The sequence below is a fragment of the Myripristis murdjan genome, chromosome 5 (genome assembly GCF_902150065.1).
Source record: "Myripristis murdjan chromosome 5, fMyrMur1.1, whole genome shotgun sequence".
In the NCBI taxonomy this organism is placed as follows: domain Eukaryota; kingdom Metazoa; phylum Chordata; class Actinopteri; order Holocentriformes; family Holocentridae; genus Myripristis; species Myripristis murdjan.
Window position 1 is genome coordinate 8,991,556 of NC_043984.1, and position 14,952 is coordinate 9,006,507.

General features: G+C 38.7%; 1 protein-coding gene across 29 annotated transcripts in view; it reads left to right on the forward strand.

The window, feature by feature from the left end:
- ptprt (protein tyrosine phosphatase receptor type T) overlaps positions 1-14,952 on the forward strand; it is a 490,886-nt gene that overhangs the window by 253,311 nt on the left and 222,623 nt on the right. For all 29 annotated transcript variants that reach the window (XM_030051856.1, XM_030051857.1, XM_030051859.1 and 26 more), the window contains one exon: positions 13,185-13,294. In XM_030051856.1, coding sequence (XP_029907716.1) covers positions 13,185-13,294 — 110 coding nt within the window. The remainder of the gene's footprint in view (positions 1-13,184; positions 13,295-14,952) is intronic.

The following is a 14,952-nucleotide window of genomic DNA, read 5'->3' on the forward strand; positions in this document are numbered from 1 at the left end:
TTTTCCTGAAAGCAGCAGCACAGTTGTGTTTTGATGACTTTTAATTTGGTGGAGTGAAACGCTCCCTCTGCTGGAAAAACCCCCCTGGGGAAACGTTTGTTTTACAGAGTAAATTATCAGTTCTGTGGTGACGACTTTGTTAGCCACATAAGCAGAATATTATAAGGTTGTTTCAAGCAAAAATACATATTTGAAAACCAAGAGACTTTTTATCATTATGTGTAATGGAATCTTTAGTACCCCCACATGATTTGCAGAATGTTTTTTGTGATATAAAATGATTTGTTGCGGAAATTGTAGTAAATGGGGGGAAAAAAATCCAAATTACTGGGATGGAACTGTTGACTAATTTTGAGTTATAGCTTGTTCTTTCTTCATTCATCCTTTCTTCAGTTCTTGGAAGACATACTGAGGGTGTGAACCTCATTTTCAATGATGCTAAGGTAGTAGCAAGGTAGGTCGTAGCAAGGTCATGGAACTATTTGCTGTGGTAATTTGGCTAATATATAAATCAAAATAAAATGACAGTTGTGGTTGGCTGTTACAGTGAAAACGTGCATAGGAGAAAAGATGTTTTGTGCTGTGGCTGCTTGCTGAATGCAGTAAATCCACATTAATTGTTAGCACTAACTGGAATGCAGAAGTTAGCCCAGTACAACAGCCTTAGTTCTTTCCGGCGGCAATTCACATAAAAATGGCAGCTGCTCCAACCATCCTGCTATAATGTTTTGAATAGCAAAGTCTACTCTACATTCCAGTCCAGAAGTTGTGTGAGGTTATGTGGTAATTGATAAAGAAGGGCCTTATCAGCAGATACCAAAAGTGATCTCTCTTTACTCAAATGGCCAGCCAACCTTTCTGTCGGTTGATATAGGTATCACAATTGCCAACAGTTATGAGCCTAATATTTAAATTCTAAACAATGCCTTAAAGTATAAAGGCATTAACAGCTACATGCCTGTAATTATGTTATAGTACTTAAGGAGTAAAAAGAAATTGATTTGGCTGTTCTCTTTCTAATAAACATGGGTAAGCAAGTTATATTTCTGTAAAAGGAGTCTCACTCTTGTTAGATGCTTTCATGCTAACTTTGGAAAACATATATTTTGTCTTGTCAGCATTTAATTTAAAGCCAAAGTCCATATGGTGGTGAAATATCCTTGATATTTGCTCCATGCTCCCCAATGCTGCTAATCATCAATTCTGTGTTTCTCTTCATTCACTTCGATAGTGCAGAGAAACAGCTCCCAAAAAAACAATTTTAACACATAAGCGATTGCAAAGTGGATAACGACAACTTAAGAAGTCCTGGTACCTGTTTTTGAGGAAATTAAATGGCTCTTTTCTATCTATTTTTATCATAAAGTAAATTTGACATGTAGCATCTGCAGGAAGTTCCTCACAGTAGCCTGGTGAAAAGAAAATTGGCAAAGTCTAATTTGATCATGTTTGTTTATGTGCTAAAGTGTTGTTTTTGGGGAGCACAGAGCAACAAATGAGGATATTTCACCCCCGTTTGGACTCATCACATCCAGGTGACTATGCAAGCAAACAAGTTCAATTTTGCTTTCAGCTTGAGATTAGCAAATTTTTTCATTAGCAAATGAGGGACTGCTGCAGATTTTCAATGTCTCTTAAGATAGTCCAGGGAAACTTGAAATAAAAGTATCATCTGCATAAAAATACACTTTTCATTCTATCAAAGATTTGACAATATCCTGAGAGCAGGTCTGGGCACAGCACTGAGCTTGAGGGACACCTTTTGTTGTATGTAACAACTCCCACTTTCACACACTGATATCTGTCTAAAAAAAGGTAATTACAAAACCAGGTGCAGGTACAAGGGATGCCAAATGGTGTCAAAGTTTCTAGAAAGGCTGAAAGGGAGAAGGACAATGTTATTTCTTGTCCAGAGAAAGCACAAAAATGGGGAGTTTTTCTTGCCCACTATGAGGATATAGGTCAGGGGGTGTCGGTATTATTTTCTATCAACTGTGTGCTTGTAAGGCCCTTTGAGACTATGACTGTGATTAAGGGCTCTAAAGAAATATGACCTTGAACTTGAACACAATATCATTTATAACTAAGGAAATGACAGTATAGGTGATACACTTGGTCCTAAAACCAGTGAGTGATAAGACCTCACACAGTATGTGTGCAAAGAAATGTCTCAAAAAGTTGATCATTTACAAGACATTCCAGGACTTAAGCTAGGCAGGACAATTTGGAAATGGGACTGTAGTTATCAAGATCAGTTTTATCCACAATTTTATGGAATGGTAACACCTGAGTATGTTTACCACATACAACCTGTGCAGTCTGCTTGGCAATCAAAGTTTTAAGAGAAAGAATTCAGACTAACCTCACCAGTCAATTTCCTGGTATTGCTAGTAAGAAGTGCAACAGTGACTTCTGCACATTAGAGAAGGCAAAATGAGGAGAATGGTCTATAACAAATACAGAATCCACATTATTCAAAGAGAGCCCCTGACAATTTTCCTCAAGAAATGAGTGACAGTACAGAGCAACGTGTTTGTTAAAATCTGTGCTTACCGCCTTTTGATCTGTTAGTAGACCATGACAAAAAAGTGCTGCACCTTTATTAATTATTATGGAGCTGTTTATTCATATGTACAAGAGATTCATATTAACACTGACCTTTTTGTATATGCATGTTGTATCCAGCTACATATGTTAACAGTTTATAGGATGTGTAACTGTTAAAATACCTCATTTGCGCAAACACTGCCATTGTAGTTGCTGCAATAATGTTTGTAAGCAGAATGTTTGCTGTGATTACTGTATTCATGCATTTCAGTCTGTGAAAGACATTTTACATACCAGAACAAACTGAAACAAACAAACAAACAAAAAACAGTATGCAGGCACCACTAAAGAATTATGTAAATGTAACCTGTTACAGAGGGAGTTACATTTACACACACACACACACACACACACACACACACACACACACTAAAAACAACAACAATAATGATATCATAATAATAATAATAATAATAATAATAATAGCAATCATTATGCAAAATGATTGATGTTATTTTTATTTATCAGATTCCATCTGCTTGTGCGTAAGCACAGTCAACACAGACTCCAGTAGACAGGAATATTAAAAGACTGATCTCAATTTCCCATGTTTGTGACATATTTATATCCTTGACTAATATCTCCAGCACAGAGACTGAATACAGGGTCTTTCTATTAAAGAGAAAAATGCTCTCTCTCAGAGGACAATCACAGTCATTCAGATTTAATAATCCTTTTATCTTCAGAGCACGGGGTCTTTTCTAAGATCACGGTAGGGGAAAAAAAAAACAATCAGAAGCACAAGCTTTTGTTATTGTTGTGTTTGTTTTTAAGCAGCCGTCATTTTTCAAGACGGTGATTCATCAAAGTGCATTTCCAGTCAAAACTGTAAGCGAATGTGTTTTGAATGGGGTTTCTTTGGTATGTCAAGGGGCATGGAACTTTCTCAACCCGTAAAGGACCATGCAAACTTTCAATGCAAGTGAGAAAAACACTCAACATTCAATAAATGTGTCCAGTTGTTGCCACACTGTGTTTACACTGGCATTAAAGGTCCTCGGGGAACCAAATACTCTGGTTAACCTCTTAAAAATGCTTTAATCATAATCTTTCAAATATTGTGCATGTTTGACTTGTACAAGCCTCTGTTTCGTAGCAACAGCATGTTTGGTATCACAGGCTGGTACCACTTGTACATGTTTTGGGGAGATTACACTGATACCCCCAAAATGAATGCTTTCCATTTGTAACCCAAAAACACAGAGCTTTTTCCTTTTTTATTTTATTTATTTAAATAGGGATGTTGACTATCAACTATTGTCTCAAAACACAACAAGTAATATCCTGCCCTGTAAATTTCATATCACAGGGTGTAATTTGGCCTTAATCCTGTCCGGCAGCCTCTTCTCATGGCTGCCTGCTAGCTTTTCATCAAGCCATGTTTGTATTTTCTAAGGCTTTAGTGTATATCAACGTGTTTCCCCATGGGACCTTTCTAAATTGATGAAATGTTGAATATCATCAAGAATGACATAACAATAACATGGATTAATGCATATTTTTACATGTAAACATGAGAACAAATGAAGTTTTTCATCCCAAAATGAGATATCCACGACTGGGGGGAAAAGATGCTTATGGAAATTCACAGAAATAATGTTGTAGCACATGACTCAAATTCTTAGTTGACAAAATGTTAACATTGTTATGAACTGGATCACATACATTTTAGAAATCTTGAATGGTGAATATATGGTTCTCTCTCTCTATTACTGTTTTTTTTTTTTTTTTTTCCAACAAATTTGATACATGACAGTTTGGAAGTCAGTGGTTTGTGGCAGCTGGTGGAAAAGCTGAAAATCAAAAACAGTGAATGATTTCTGTACTGATGCAATAGATGTGTAATATATTTACTCACTGCACAGTCAGCAAACTGCTTTGGAAAGCATAAACCTAGAGGGATTAGTCGTACAAAATTTATATGTGATAAATATAAAGAATGACTGAACGAAAGCAATCTTTTGCTGTTATGTCAACTCCTCTCTCTAGTTTTGTGGTGATTATTTTTGTGGGAGAGGTTATGCCCTCAGACCATTTTGTACTTAAAAAGCAGTATTAAAGAAACTCCTTTAAACTATAGATTTACAATCTAACTGTTAGTACACATTGGAAGAACCACAGTAGAGCTTCCCTGAAGAAAAACATTGCTTTATTTCATGTGAAAATGCATACGTCTTATCAGCCCAAATTAGACAGTGGGCTGCTGCAGAAAAAAAAGCCCCTTCCCTGGTGATTGAGACATAAATTCTGCTGTCAGATATGGTCACCTCTCCAAAACAAAACTTGAGAGTAGCAGAGGGCAGTTTTGTCCTGAACTCAAAAACATTGGATCTTCTCATTTATTTTTATAACAAAGTATTATAGACATGTAACAGGATTTCTGGCTATTGAAGTTCCAATTTCTTAATCAGTTACATCTCGCTACCATGTGGAGCCACCAACATGTGAAGTTGTCTTATGCAGTGCACTAACTAAAGTCACTTAAGGGGATAGTTCACCCACTTTGAAAAAAAAAAAAAAATAGATTTCTCTTTCCCCCTAGCTGGTACTATCTTCCTGTCATTGTTACTGAGTGCTGGATACTGGCTGGATGCTCCAAATGCTAACTGTTAGCCTCCTGCCATGAAAGTGGACTTTCCCCCAGCTAACATTTTAAATAACAGCTAGGGAGGCAAGAGAATTTTTTTTTTTTTTTTTTTTTAACTAGGTGAATTATTCCTTCAAAAGAAGTTCAACCTACAAAGAAGCACCATAGCTATTCCTGTGATGTCATATAATGCAGCATCAGTGAGTGAGTAGTGTGTACAGTGGTCCCTCGCTATAACGCGGTTCACCTTTCGCGGCCTCGCAGTTTCGCAGATTTTTTTTAGTGCAATTTTGCATGCTTTTTTTTTTTTTTTTTTTTTTTTTAACAGCGCATTGTGTTCTGCGTCCTGATTTGCTAAGGGAATGTAGACCATTGTCAATCAATCTCTGTGCCGTGTCTCCTGTGCAGTACCGAATGCGTTCATTCTATAATACTGGACTTATTTTTCTACGAACGTTTGAACTTTGAGAGTGTTTAAACAAGAGAGAAAAGTGAGAAAATGTTAATGCCTGTCTGAAAAAAGTGTATAAAGTGTGTAGTGAGGGGTTTTACAGCCTTAAAACATCTATAATAATTGTAAAAAATAAAGCTGACTACTTCACGGATTTCACCTATTGCGGGTTATTTTTAGAACGTAACCCCCGTGATAAACGAGAGACCACTGTATACACAAAATTGCATTTTGTGTGAAACTAAGTACAGATCATGTTGATTGTGTTTCTACCGGCTACATGCCGACAGCAGCCTGCCAGAAACCAGAGTCAAACAAAACAACCTGATTCTCAATTCATCACATAAAGAATGTAAACTTTCTGTTGGACGTAACATCGATCTCTTCTACATGGACCTAATCCCAAACAAAACAACTCAGTCTGGGTTCTTTAGAGAAAAAGTGTGAAGAATCTTAACTTTCTGTTGTATGCAAAATAGATATTAGAGTCTCTGTAGCATCAGACTTGCAGGATCTTGCTGATTAAAAGAATATATTAAAAGCAATGAAAAATAAATTGAATGAAAGGATGAAACATGTAATTCCCGTTTCTTTAACAAAAAAAAAAAAAAAAAAAAAATATCTGGTAGCTGCAATGCCTCACAGCACATCCAAATGGCAATTAATAACCTGCTTAGATTAATATCCAATTTAGAAAAATCATTACTACCACCAAGCTTTGGCACAATGTAAACTACTAGCTTGATTACATATGGTGCAACTACTTCTCAACACTGCTAATAAGCAATATTTGTTATTATTATTTTTTCAATCCTCTTTGGATCAAAAATACCAGCTACAAAGCTGCAAAGACTAACAACGCATATGTCAAAATTTACATATAAACAAGCCGTTTTGTAGCCTGTTAGAATAAAATTAAGAGCAGAGCCAGAGGAAGAAACACGAAATTCATTTGATGCCAGGAAAACAAATTTGAATTGAACTGAACGGGAGTAACGGGAATAGAAAAACAAGGTAGATATATGTTGAAAGAATGAGACAGAGAGAGAAAGACACTGAATGGAGAGAGATACTTTTGGCTTAATGAAGCAGGCCATTCATTGTGCAGCACGGTGGAAGTTAATCAAGTTATGATTAATGTGTTACAGCTGCCGTTATCTTTTCAATGAAGAATGTTTCCCTCTGTCTCAGCCCCCTAGGTGCACAGGGACACACACACACACCCCCGCACACACCCACAAACACACACACAGGTACTGTGCCGACAAGCAGGTACGTGGTGTGAGTCATGATGCGCACATACACACCGAGAAGCAGCACACACACATTTGGGTAAACACTGCAAGTCAGGAAAGGCTTGAGCACGCCCGCGCCCACACCCACCCACACACGGAGCGTGAGTGATAAGGTGTTGAATAAAAATGGCAGCATCTAATTGCGTTTCTTTGTTAGGATAATTTGATATGCTCCACGGGCCAGGGCCTTAATCAACACCTTGGAATTACTAATCAAAATATGACTTCTTTGACAGTCTGTTAGTCTCTCTCTCTCTCTCTCTCTCTCTCTCTCTCTCTCTCTCTCTCTCTCTCTCTCTCGGTGTGTTTTTGTGTGTGTGTGTGTTGATGCCTGAAGCTCATGCATCTCCATATCTGTGACTCACACCGGTTTTGACCTGGAACATTTCTGTTAAAGCCGCGTTTCTCCAGCAATTGTAACAGCCAGGTCAGGTTGCAACCCTCCAATCAAATATTAAATACATGTCGTGTCGCTGCTGTCCCTAAATGCCACTGAAACCATGTAGGGCTGAATGCGAGACCCAGTGCTCTCCCATAAGAATGGCAGAGAGACAATATTTTTTTTCAGCCAACTACAGACAAATTAGGTATAAAGCTATTCAGCTGTTTCTTCATGTGCTCTTAACAGAGCAGTGAAAGTCACTGATTTTCTCAGAGGAGCCACTCGAGAGCAAGATCATCACTTTGAAATGATTCAAATTGTCACTGCTGAGCTTAAATGGATTGGAAAACCCAATTAAAAAATGTATTTTCTTATTTAGTCCTATTTTCTTATTGAGTCCTATCTTCATCATTCACCAAGATTTGACAGTTCCTAAAAGTTAGTAACTGTAATAAAATGGAATTTAGGAGCTGCAGTTTTAGTTTACAATCCATTTAACAACTGTATTGCATTTGTTAAATTCATAGAGATGATACACTATACACTTTAAAGATGTTAGCAATGTTTAAAACTACTCAACATCCAGGCCGGGAGTTGACATGAGTGTGGTTCAAATTTCAGCATATTGTCAACAACTGTCACTGTGGGTAAGGACAGTTCACTCATTCATTACCAACAACAGCTGTTTGCATTATGACTTTTCAGTGGATCAGTGCCAAGCCATATAATGAGTGTTTAGGCCAGAGGGTAAATTACAGCAAAGCGCACAGACAAATTCATCATTATCAGTTAAAGTTACAGTTAAAAATGTATAACCTGGTGGGATTAGAGGTTACCACAAGTCTGTTAATAATAAGCTACTTTAATAAGCCCTGGTTAACTTGAACAGGAACACTTGAACATAGAGGAAGAAAATCCAAAAAGCAAGACATCGTTTTTTTTTTTTCTGCCAAGGTTAAAATCAAATAAAACAAATTCTTGGAGATACATTTCAGCGAAGAGGAGATGCTTATGGCCACAAAGACTTTGCTTTGCACAAGTGATTAGCTTTGCAAGGATCTATTTTGTGAATAGAATCATCTGGGTTTTGAAAACGCTTAACAGTGATTGGGAAGTAACAGTAGTGTCTTGCAGTGGAGGCTTGTTGCAGTCAAAAGAATTGGCCTGTCCTCTGTGTGATGCATTGAATCAGGAGCCAGGCCATGACACCGTTTCATCGTTTGAAAAATAGCAGGAGGGCTTTGAAATTCCTCACAGCGGAGTTCATCCTAAAGCTCCTCGATGTTTTTGAAGAAACATGGATAATGGCAAATAAGTCTCAAGTATAAAAAGAAAACCCGGTGGCGCATCCATCTTTTTGTGTTAGTTTCAATTTGGTGTGTAAACGGCTAAACGTTCAGGATGTTTTGGAAAAGCTTTTTTTCTTTTTCTGTTGAAAAAGATGAAGGCGGCAGTAAAAGCATGCCACTGTTGTCAGGCGCATTTCTGTTAGATTTTAGAGCATTTAGCGGATGCTTTTATTGAGACGGATTGACATTGAGTGCAACAGCGGAGTAAAATTAAATTCAACAACCTTAAGAAGGTCACAGGTCAGAGATCACACAACCCTGAAAAACATTAGTGTGATCCTAGTGTGATCATGTAGGATAGAGAAAAACTAGGAATAGAAATAGGAGCTGAGGGGAAAAGGCAGATGCACACACACACACACACACACACACACACACACACACACACACACACACATACAGATGCATGCGTGCGCGCGCTTTCAGCACTTTGCAGTTTTCCCTTGTGGCACTGTCTGTCCACTCCTTAACATTTAGAACAATTCACAGCCCTGAGAGTGTGTGTTTTGATGTGTGTGTTGGTGTGTGTATGTGCATGTGAGCGTGTATTTGTATACGTAGGTGTGTCAGTGAATGTTGTGTATGTTTTTGTGTGTATGTGTGTCTTTCACTGTTTGACAGCTTCACTCCCTAACAAAGCGTTTGCATGTCTGACACCTCCATTCTGTCAGTATGCCTTCATAAAGATGTGTGAAAGTGTTGTCTCTCGCTATAACACACACACACACACACACACACACGTGCACGCGCATGCACACACACACGCACACAATCCTCTGGTTACTAGGTAGATTTTACTATTATGGGTCTATTACATTTTTACAGCATTACACCTGTGTTCAGCTTACAGTCAGCGTCTTGAGTCCTGCCTTAACATAATAGGCAGTGTGATTTTAAAAGTTCTAAGTCATTTTAGTCCCCGTCACACATTATCCGAACTTAGTCATGCATTTTTTGAGTTTATGGTAACAATATGTTGTGATTTAAAAGCAGATGGTTTGTTCATTTGAGGATTAGGTGAGTTATTTATTTATTTATTTATTTTTTGTCTTATTAAATGCTCAACAGACATCCATGAGGAAGATACGCTGACCTGTATCCATAAAACGTACAGGCAGGTTTAAGCATGTGGTACTGTGTACTTCCGTGTTGTGCCTTAGTTTTATTTTGACCTTATGAACTTCCTCAGCTCATCGTCATAATTCATAACAACACACCACTGTCAAAAAATAGCCTTCCACCATCTTTTTGAGTGGTGGTACAAGTGGTGCAAGAAAATGTCTTTTCCACAATTTCTGGAAATAATTACATGTGCAAATCATCTATAACAGTCCATTCTCATTCCCAGGTTGTCAAATACTGCAGCTTGGCCATGCCCTTTTGCATGTGATACTGATGTCACAGGCTCCCGTTGGCATCTGATAATGACGCAGAAAGCACCCATTAAAAGCCAAAGGCACCCTTTGGCATCAGTTGGGTTGGCTGGGGTGGATGGTCGATATAGAAGCCACAGGACCTTCATGTATGAGACCCAACTTTGATTCCCGTTTCCAGCAAGACCTTTCGCGTGTGACTGAGACCGTGTCCAATTTCCATTTTGTTGCCTAAACATAACCTTTCCTTAACTTTAACCAGGTGGTTTTGTTGCCTGAACCTAACCACGTGACACTGAGACATGGTAAAAGCAAGAAAGCCCAGTGCCTCTCATCCTGAGGCAGAAAAGTGCCTGTGGTGTTGGTATCAGACACGAAAGAGGTGTGACCAAGCTGCAGTATTTGACAACCTGGGAATGAGAATGTGTTTTCAACTTTGATCTGCTTGAATGAAACATCAAGGCAAACATTGTGGCTGTAGTTGTAACTGTAGGAGTGCATCAGGAGGAAGGTGAGTTGCTTGATGACAACTTCATAAATTACGATAATTTTTTTCTACAAGAACTGTACAGTTAGATTCAACTATATAACAAGATACACTTTACAAATTGCAGACTACTGTTTGTCTGTTGTGCGGAGAATCACTTGTCCCTGTTACTGGTCTCAAAACATCAGGAGTCTGTCCAGCAGCTGCATAAAGCCTAGCATGAAGCTAACGTTAATGAAACTATGTTAATATTGAGACTGTCTTTCCCCCAAAACAACCCCAATAGATCATTTGTCCAGCAGCTTATGAAGACCTATAGTTATGTTTTAAAGTGAAGTGCATGCGTGCTGGGTGTAGAAGAGGAAGTCAGGTGACGTCATGCAGTATAAAAGGAAATGAAGTCTGCACAGAGGGAAGGTTGGCGTGCTGGATGGATCCACAAAAAATGCGGGAGACCGGAGTTCCATTGCTGTGTGAAGCAAGATCAGTGTTAATTTCTGCGTGTTTATAATTGTCACCATGACGACAAAGGTCCCCTAACCTTAACCATACCCTAATACCCTAATATCAGCCACATTCAAGTGTAAAATGTCTCACATATCAAATATGCAGTAATAGATAAATTACTCATAGTGGTAACACCTGGCTGGGGCACGAACCTGTCAATCAAGACTTAAATGGAGGGGTGGCAAAAGCATTCAGAACAATGATAACCACACCAAATTTTTGCACACTCGGCATCAATTTGGGTGCCACCAATTTGTTGTCATATTGTCCTTCCTTCTTTAGAAGTTTCTTGTATTCAGTGTTTGTTTTGGTACTCTCTAATGCTGAGTGATATAATGCAATCGTGATATTTTGCAATACTGTGTTCAAGAAGCTTTTACCATTTGCTGTCCAAAATATCTAGTGTTACCCATAATCCTTTGTAAGAGGAATGGCGTCTTACATTTCTAGAAGAAGAACTAGGTGGTCAGCATGTGCAGTGATATCCGCCATCACTGAACAGACAAAACAAAAAGTACCATGTACGGAAATGCACACATCATCAAATGAAAATTCAAGGAAAAAGACTTCCCGGCCCCCCCACACTGTTTGATTGACAGCTCGTTGACACCACGGCAATGAGCGCTTGGCAACAAAAATGGAGACAAAAGAAGAGGCAAGAGAAAAGAGACTCCCCATGGAGATCAAATAAAGTGTCACATTAAATAATTTTCCTTAATAAAAGAAAGACCCTAAAGTTTCAGGATGTAAAAAACATAATGGAACAGTGTGTCATGTTTAATCGTTGTGAATGTCCTTCATGATCAAATTTTCTGCAGTGAGCAGCAGGTCTCATTCTGCCTCGGTGTGGGGGGGTTTGGGGGGGGGGGGGGGGGGGGGGGGGGGGGGGGGTACATTTTGGTTTTGAATAACTCAATATTTCTACCGAGCAGGCTCCCAGATATTTAAAACTTTTTCGACCCTATGCAATAACACGATAAATGATTATTTGAAAAAGAACTAGTGCATGCATAATTTTCCCACTCTTGTTCTTTCCCTTCTCCAGTCTCCTGTCCTAGCCTCGTCCCTTTTTACTTCCCCTATTCTCTTTCTCCCTTTCCACCCCTTTCTTCTTCTTCTTTTCTTCCCTCGCTTGCATCAGTCTCACACCATTCAGCTTCAAATTCTATACCATAGCATCAAAGCTATTGGATGTCAGCTTTCTCTCATTTTCATTTCAAGCTGTACTTTCCTCTCATGAATGATATTGTCCCAGCAATGATACATATATGGCAGGAGAAGAAGGTCAGATGTATTTGCTGTATGTAAATATCAGTTGTGGGCTGTCAGCAGGAAATATATTTGTGGCACTGGCATTCAGTTCTGTTGTTGCTGATGTGGTTCAGGTGTGAGCACCTGAACCACATCACTGTTAGATGTTAAACAATGTAATGTAAATTGTAAAAAAAAAAAAAAAAAAGTAGATTGAAATTGAAAAACACCCCTTGCTATGTGAGAGTCTTCCCTGTAGGTTTTCTTTCCACCATACAGTTTATGCCTAGTTGTTGTCACTGCCTGGTTTCTCTGAATTTCTGTGTCGGCCCGACGAAAAGCTCCTCTTCTGTCCTCCACTTCCGCCTTTGCCACTTCAACTTCACTCAAAACCTCTCTGTAACTGCACATTCTGCAGATAAATGCATCCAAGATTTTAGATCAGTCGTACAAGTGCCTTATAAATCAGCAATGCAGTGAGAGAAGAAGTGTTTTCAAAGCTTACTTTTTCAAATTGAAGCTCAGAGACAAAGCAACCTAAGTAATTCCATAGGAGTCATACAAATGAAAAGATTTGAGAAAATTCAGTTCAACCAAAATTTTGTAACTATTAAATAAACCAGTGCAATAGTGTAAGACTATCCTTTTTCTCTTAAAAAAAAAATCATCAATAAAGAGTTTCAATTTATAATCCACTTTTTTTGTGAAGAATTGTGAATGAATCGATTGAAGCATTGTATTTCATTTCAGGCTAAAGTCAGTGCAATTGATTTTATATATTTGTTTTAGCAGACTGATGCAATTAAATCTACAGTGTAATGTGATATATTGTTTAAAATCTGTGTGTGTGTGTGTGTGTGTGTGTGTGTGTGTGTGTGTGTCTGTCTGTCTGCAGTGCCTGGCTCAGTGCCGATGGAGTCCCTGCAGAATACCCCCTACGAAGAGAAGATCTTCATGCAGTGGAAAGCTCCCAACGAGACCAACGGGGTCATCACACTGTACGAGGTCAGTCAATGACTTCCAGCAATATTTTGACACCTTTGTGGGGCATGTGATTGAAATGTCAGCGGTTCAAATCTGTGAACTGTGCTTGTGCTGGGCCATTACAAGGTGTGAAAAGTGTGTAAAAGAGGGTGAAGAGTGATTGCTGAAATTTTGGCAGGAAGTAAGTGTGCATGTTCAGTTCATGTTTACACACGTTTATTTTCCACTGTTGTTCCACTATTTGTTAGTATATAAAGTAGAGGGTGACACCAAGCCCTTCATAGAGACAAATTGAACCATGTCCATTGCTTCCTCTGAAACAGAAACAAAGAGTGCAGTACAGTCTTCCGTCCATCAGGGTCAGTGCTGAGCACTTGCTGAACAGATAAGAACGGCAGATATTGCCAATTTCATAAGATTTCCACTAGCGTTAAAGGTAAATTATAATTTAGAGAGCTGATTTGCTGGAAAAGTACCTTGGTTGCTAATTCACAATTCTGTACTTGTGTGTCTCCATTCACTTCCATAGTGCAGCAGAATAGCTCTGAAAATGACACTTTCAGTGCATGAATGAATGTGAGCAAGGGGCTTATGCCAGAGATTAGAATTAAAGAATTACAAATAATTGTAATTACACAGGGAAAAAAATGGGTAAAGAGCTTTTATTAATTGGCATAATCTGCTTTGTTGGTGTCCATTTATGTACTAAAAGTTTTATTTTTTGAGTAGTTTTGCTATGAAAGTGAATGGAGAGACAGAAATACAATATTGTGGATTATCAGCCCATGGAAGCACGGAGCAGCTAATGAGCATATTTCACCACCATGTGAGCTTATATCCTGCTCAAAGTTCAATTTTGCTTCAACATTTTCACAAATTTCACATTCAAGAAAACAATTTTGACCTAAACCTAAAATGCTGGTAACATAAGTGATAAACTAGTAGCTGCAGCTTTTCCCAAGCCATACAAGATGTGTATGTGTGTGCACACGTGTGTGCATGTGTGTCCTTTTTCTTCAGTGGGATATCTATCATTTTGGAATGAAACCAGTGGATTGTGACAGTCTGTGACACAGAGGGTTGCAGGTTTGATCCCTGGTTTGATGTTGGCCCCAGATCTTTCATTTGACCTCTGTACCCACCACCCAGCAGCTCTTTGCTTTTTTTTTTTTTTTTTTTTCCTTTTTTCTATCTATCTGTAGCAGAAACACCAGCTTCAGTCAATCTGTAGCCGCTCACAGTGCAGGCCTCAGTCAAACACTGAGAGAAGGAAACAAGGAGCAAGGGAGGGATAGAAGGATACAGAGACAATCCACCATAACTAAAATAAGCACAACTGAAAAGGAGAGCAGTAGGTACAAACATAGGGGTGTCCATTGTTACATTCACTTTACCATGTGTGTCTTTTCCACAGTTGCAGATGGCTCCATTAGTATATAATACAAGTAGAATGCATATGAACAGTCATACAACAAACAAGTCAGATAATGAGCAGCATTTCAGAATCGAATCCAGCACATGACAGAGAGAGAGAGAGAGAGAGAGAGAGAGAGAGAGAGAGATCCCCCGTAAGCCCTTGAGACAATGTTTGGGAGTATGTGAGAAAGAATGAGAGACGTGGGTGTATGCTTTTGTGTGTGTGTGTGTGTGTGTGTGTGTGTGTGTGTGTGTGTGTGCGT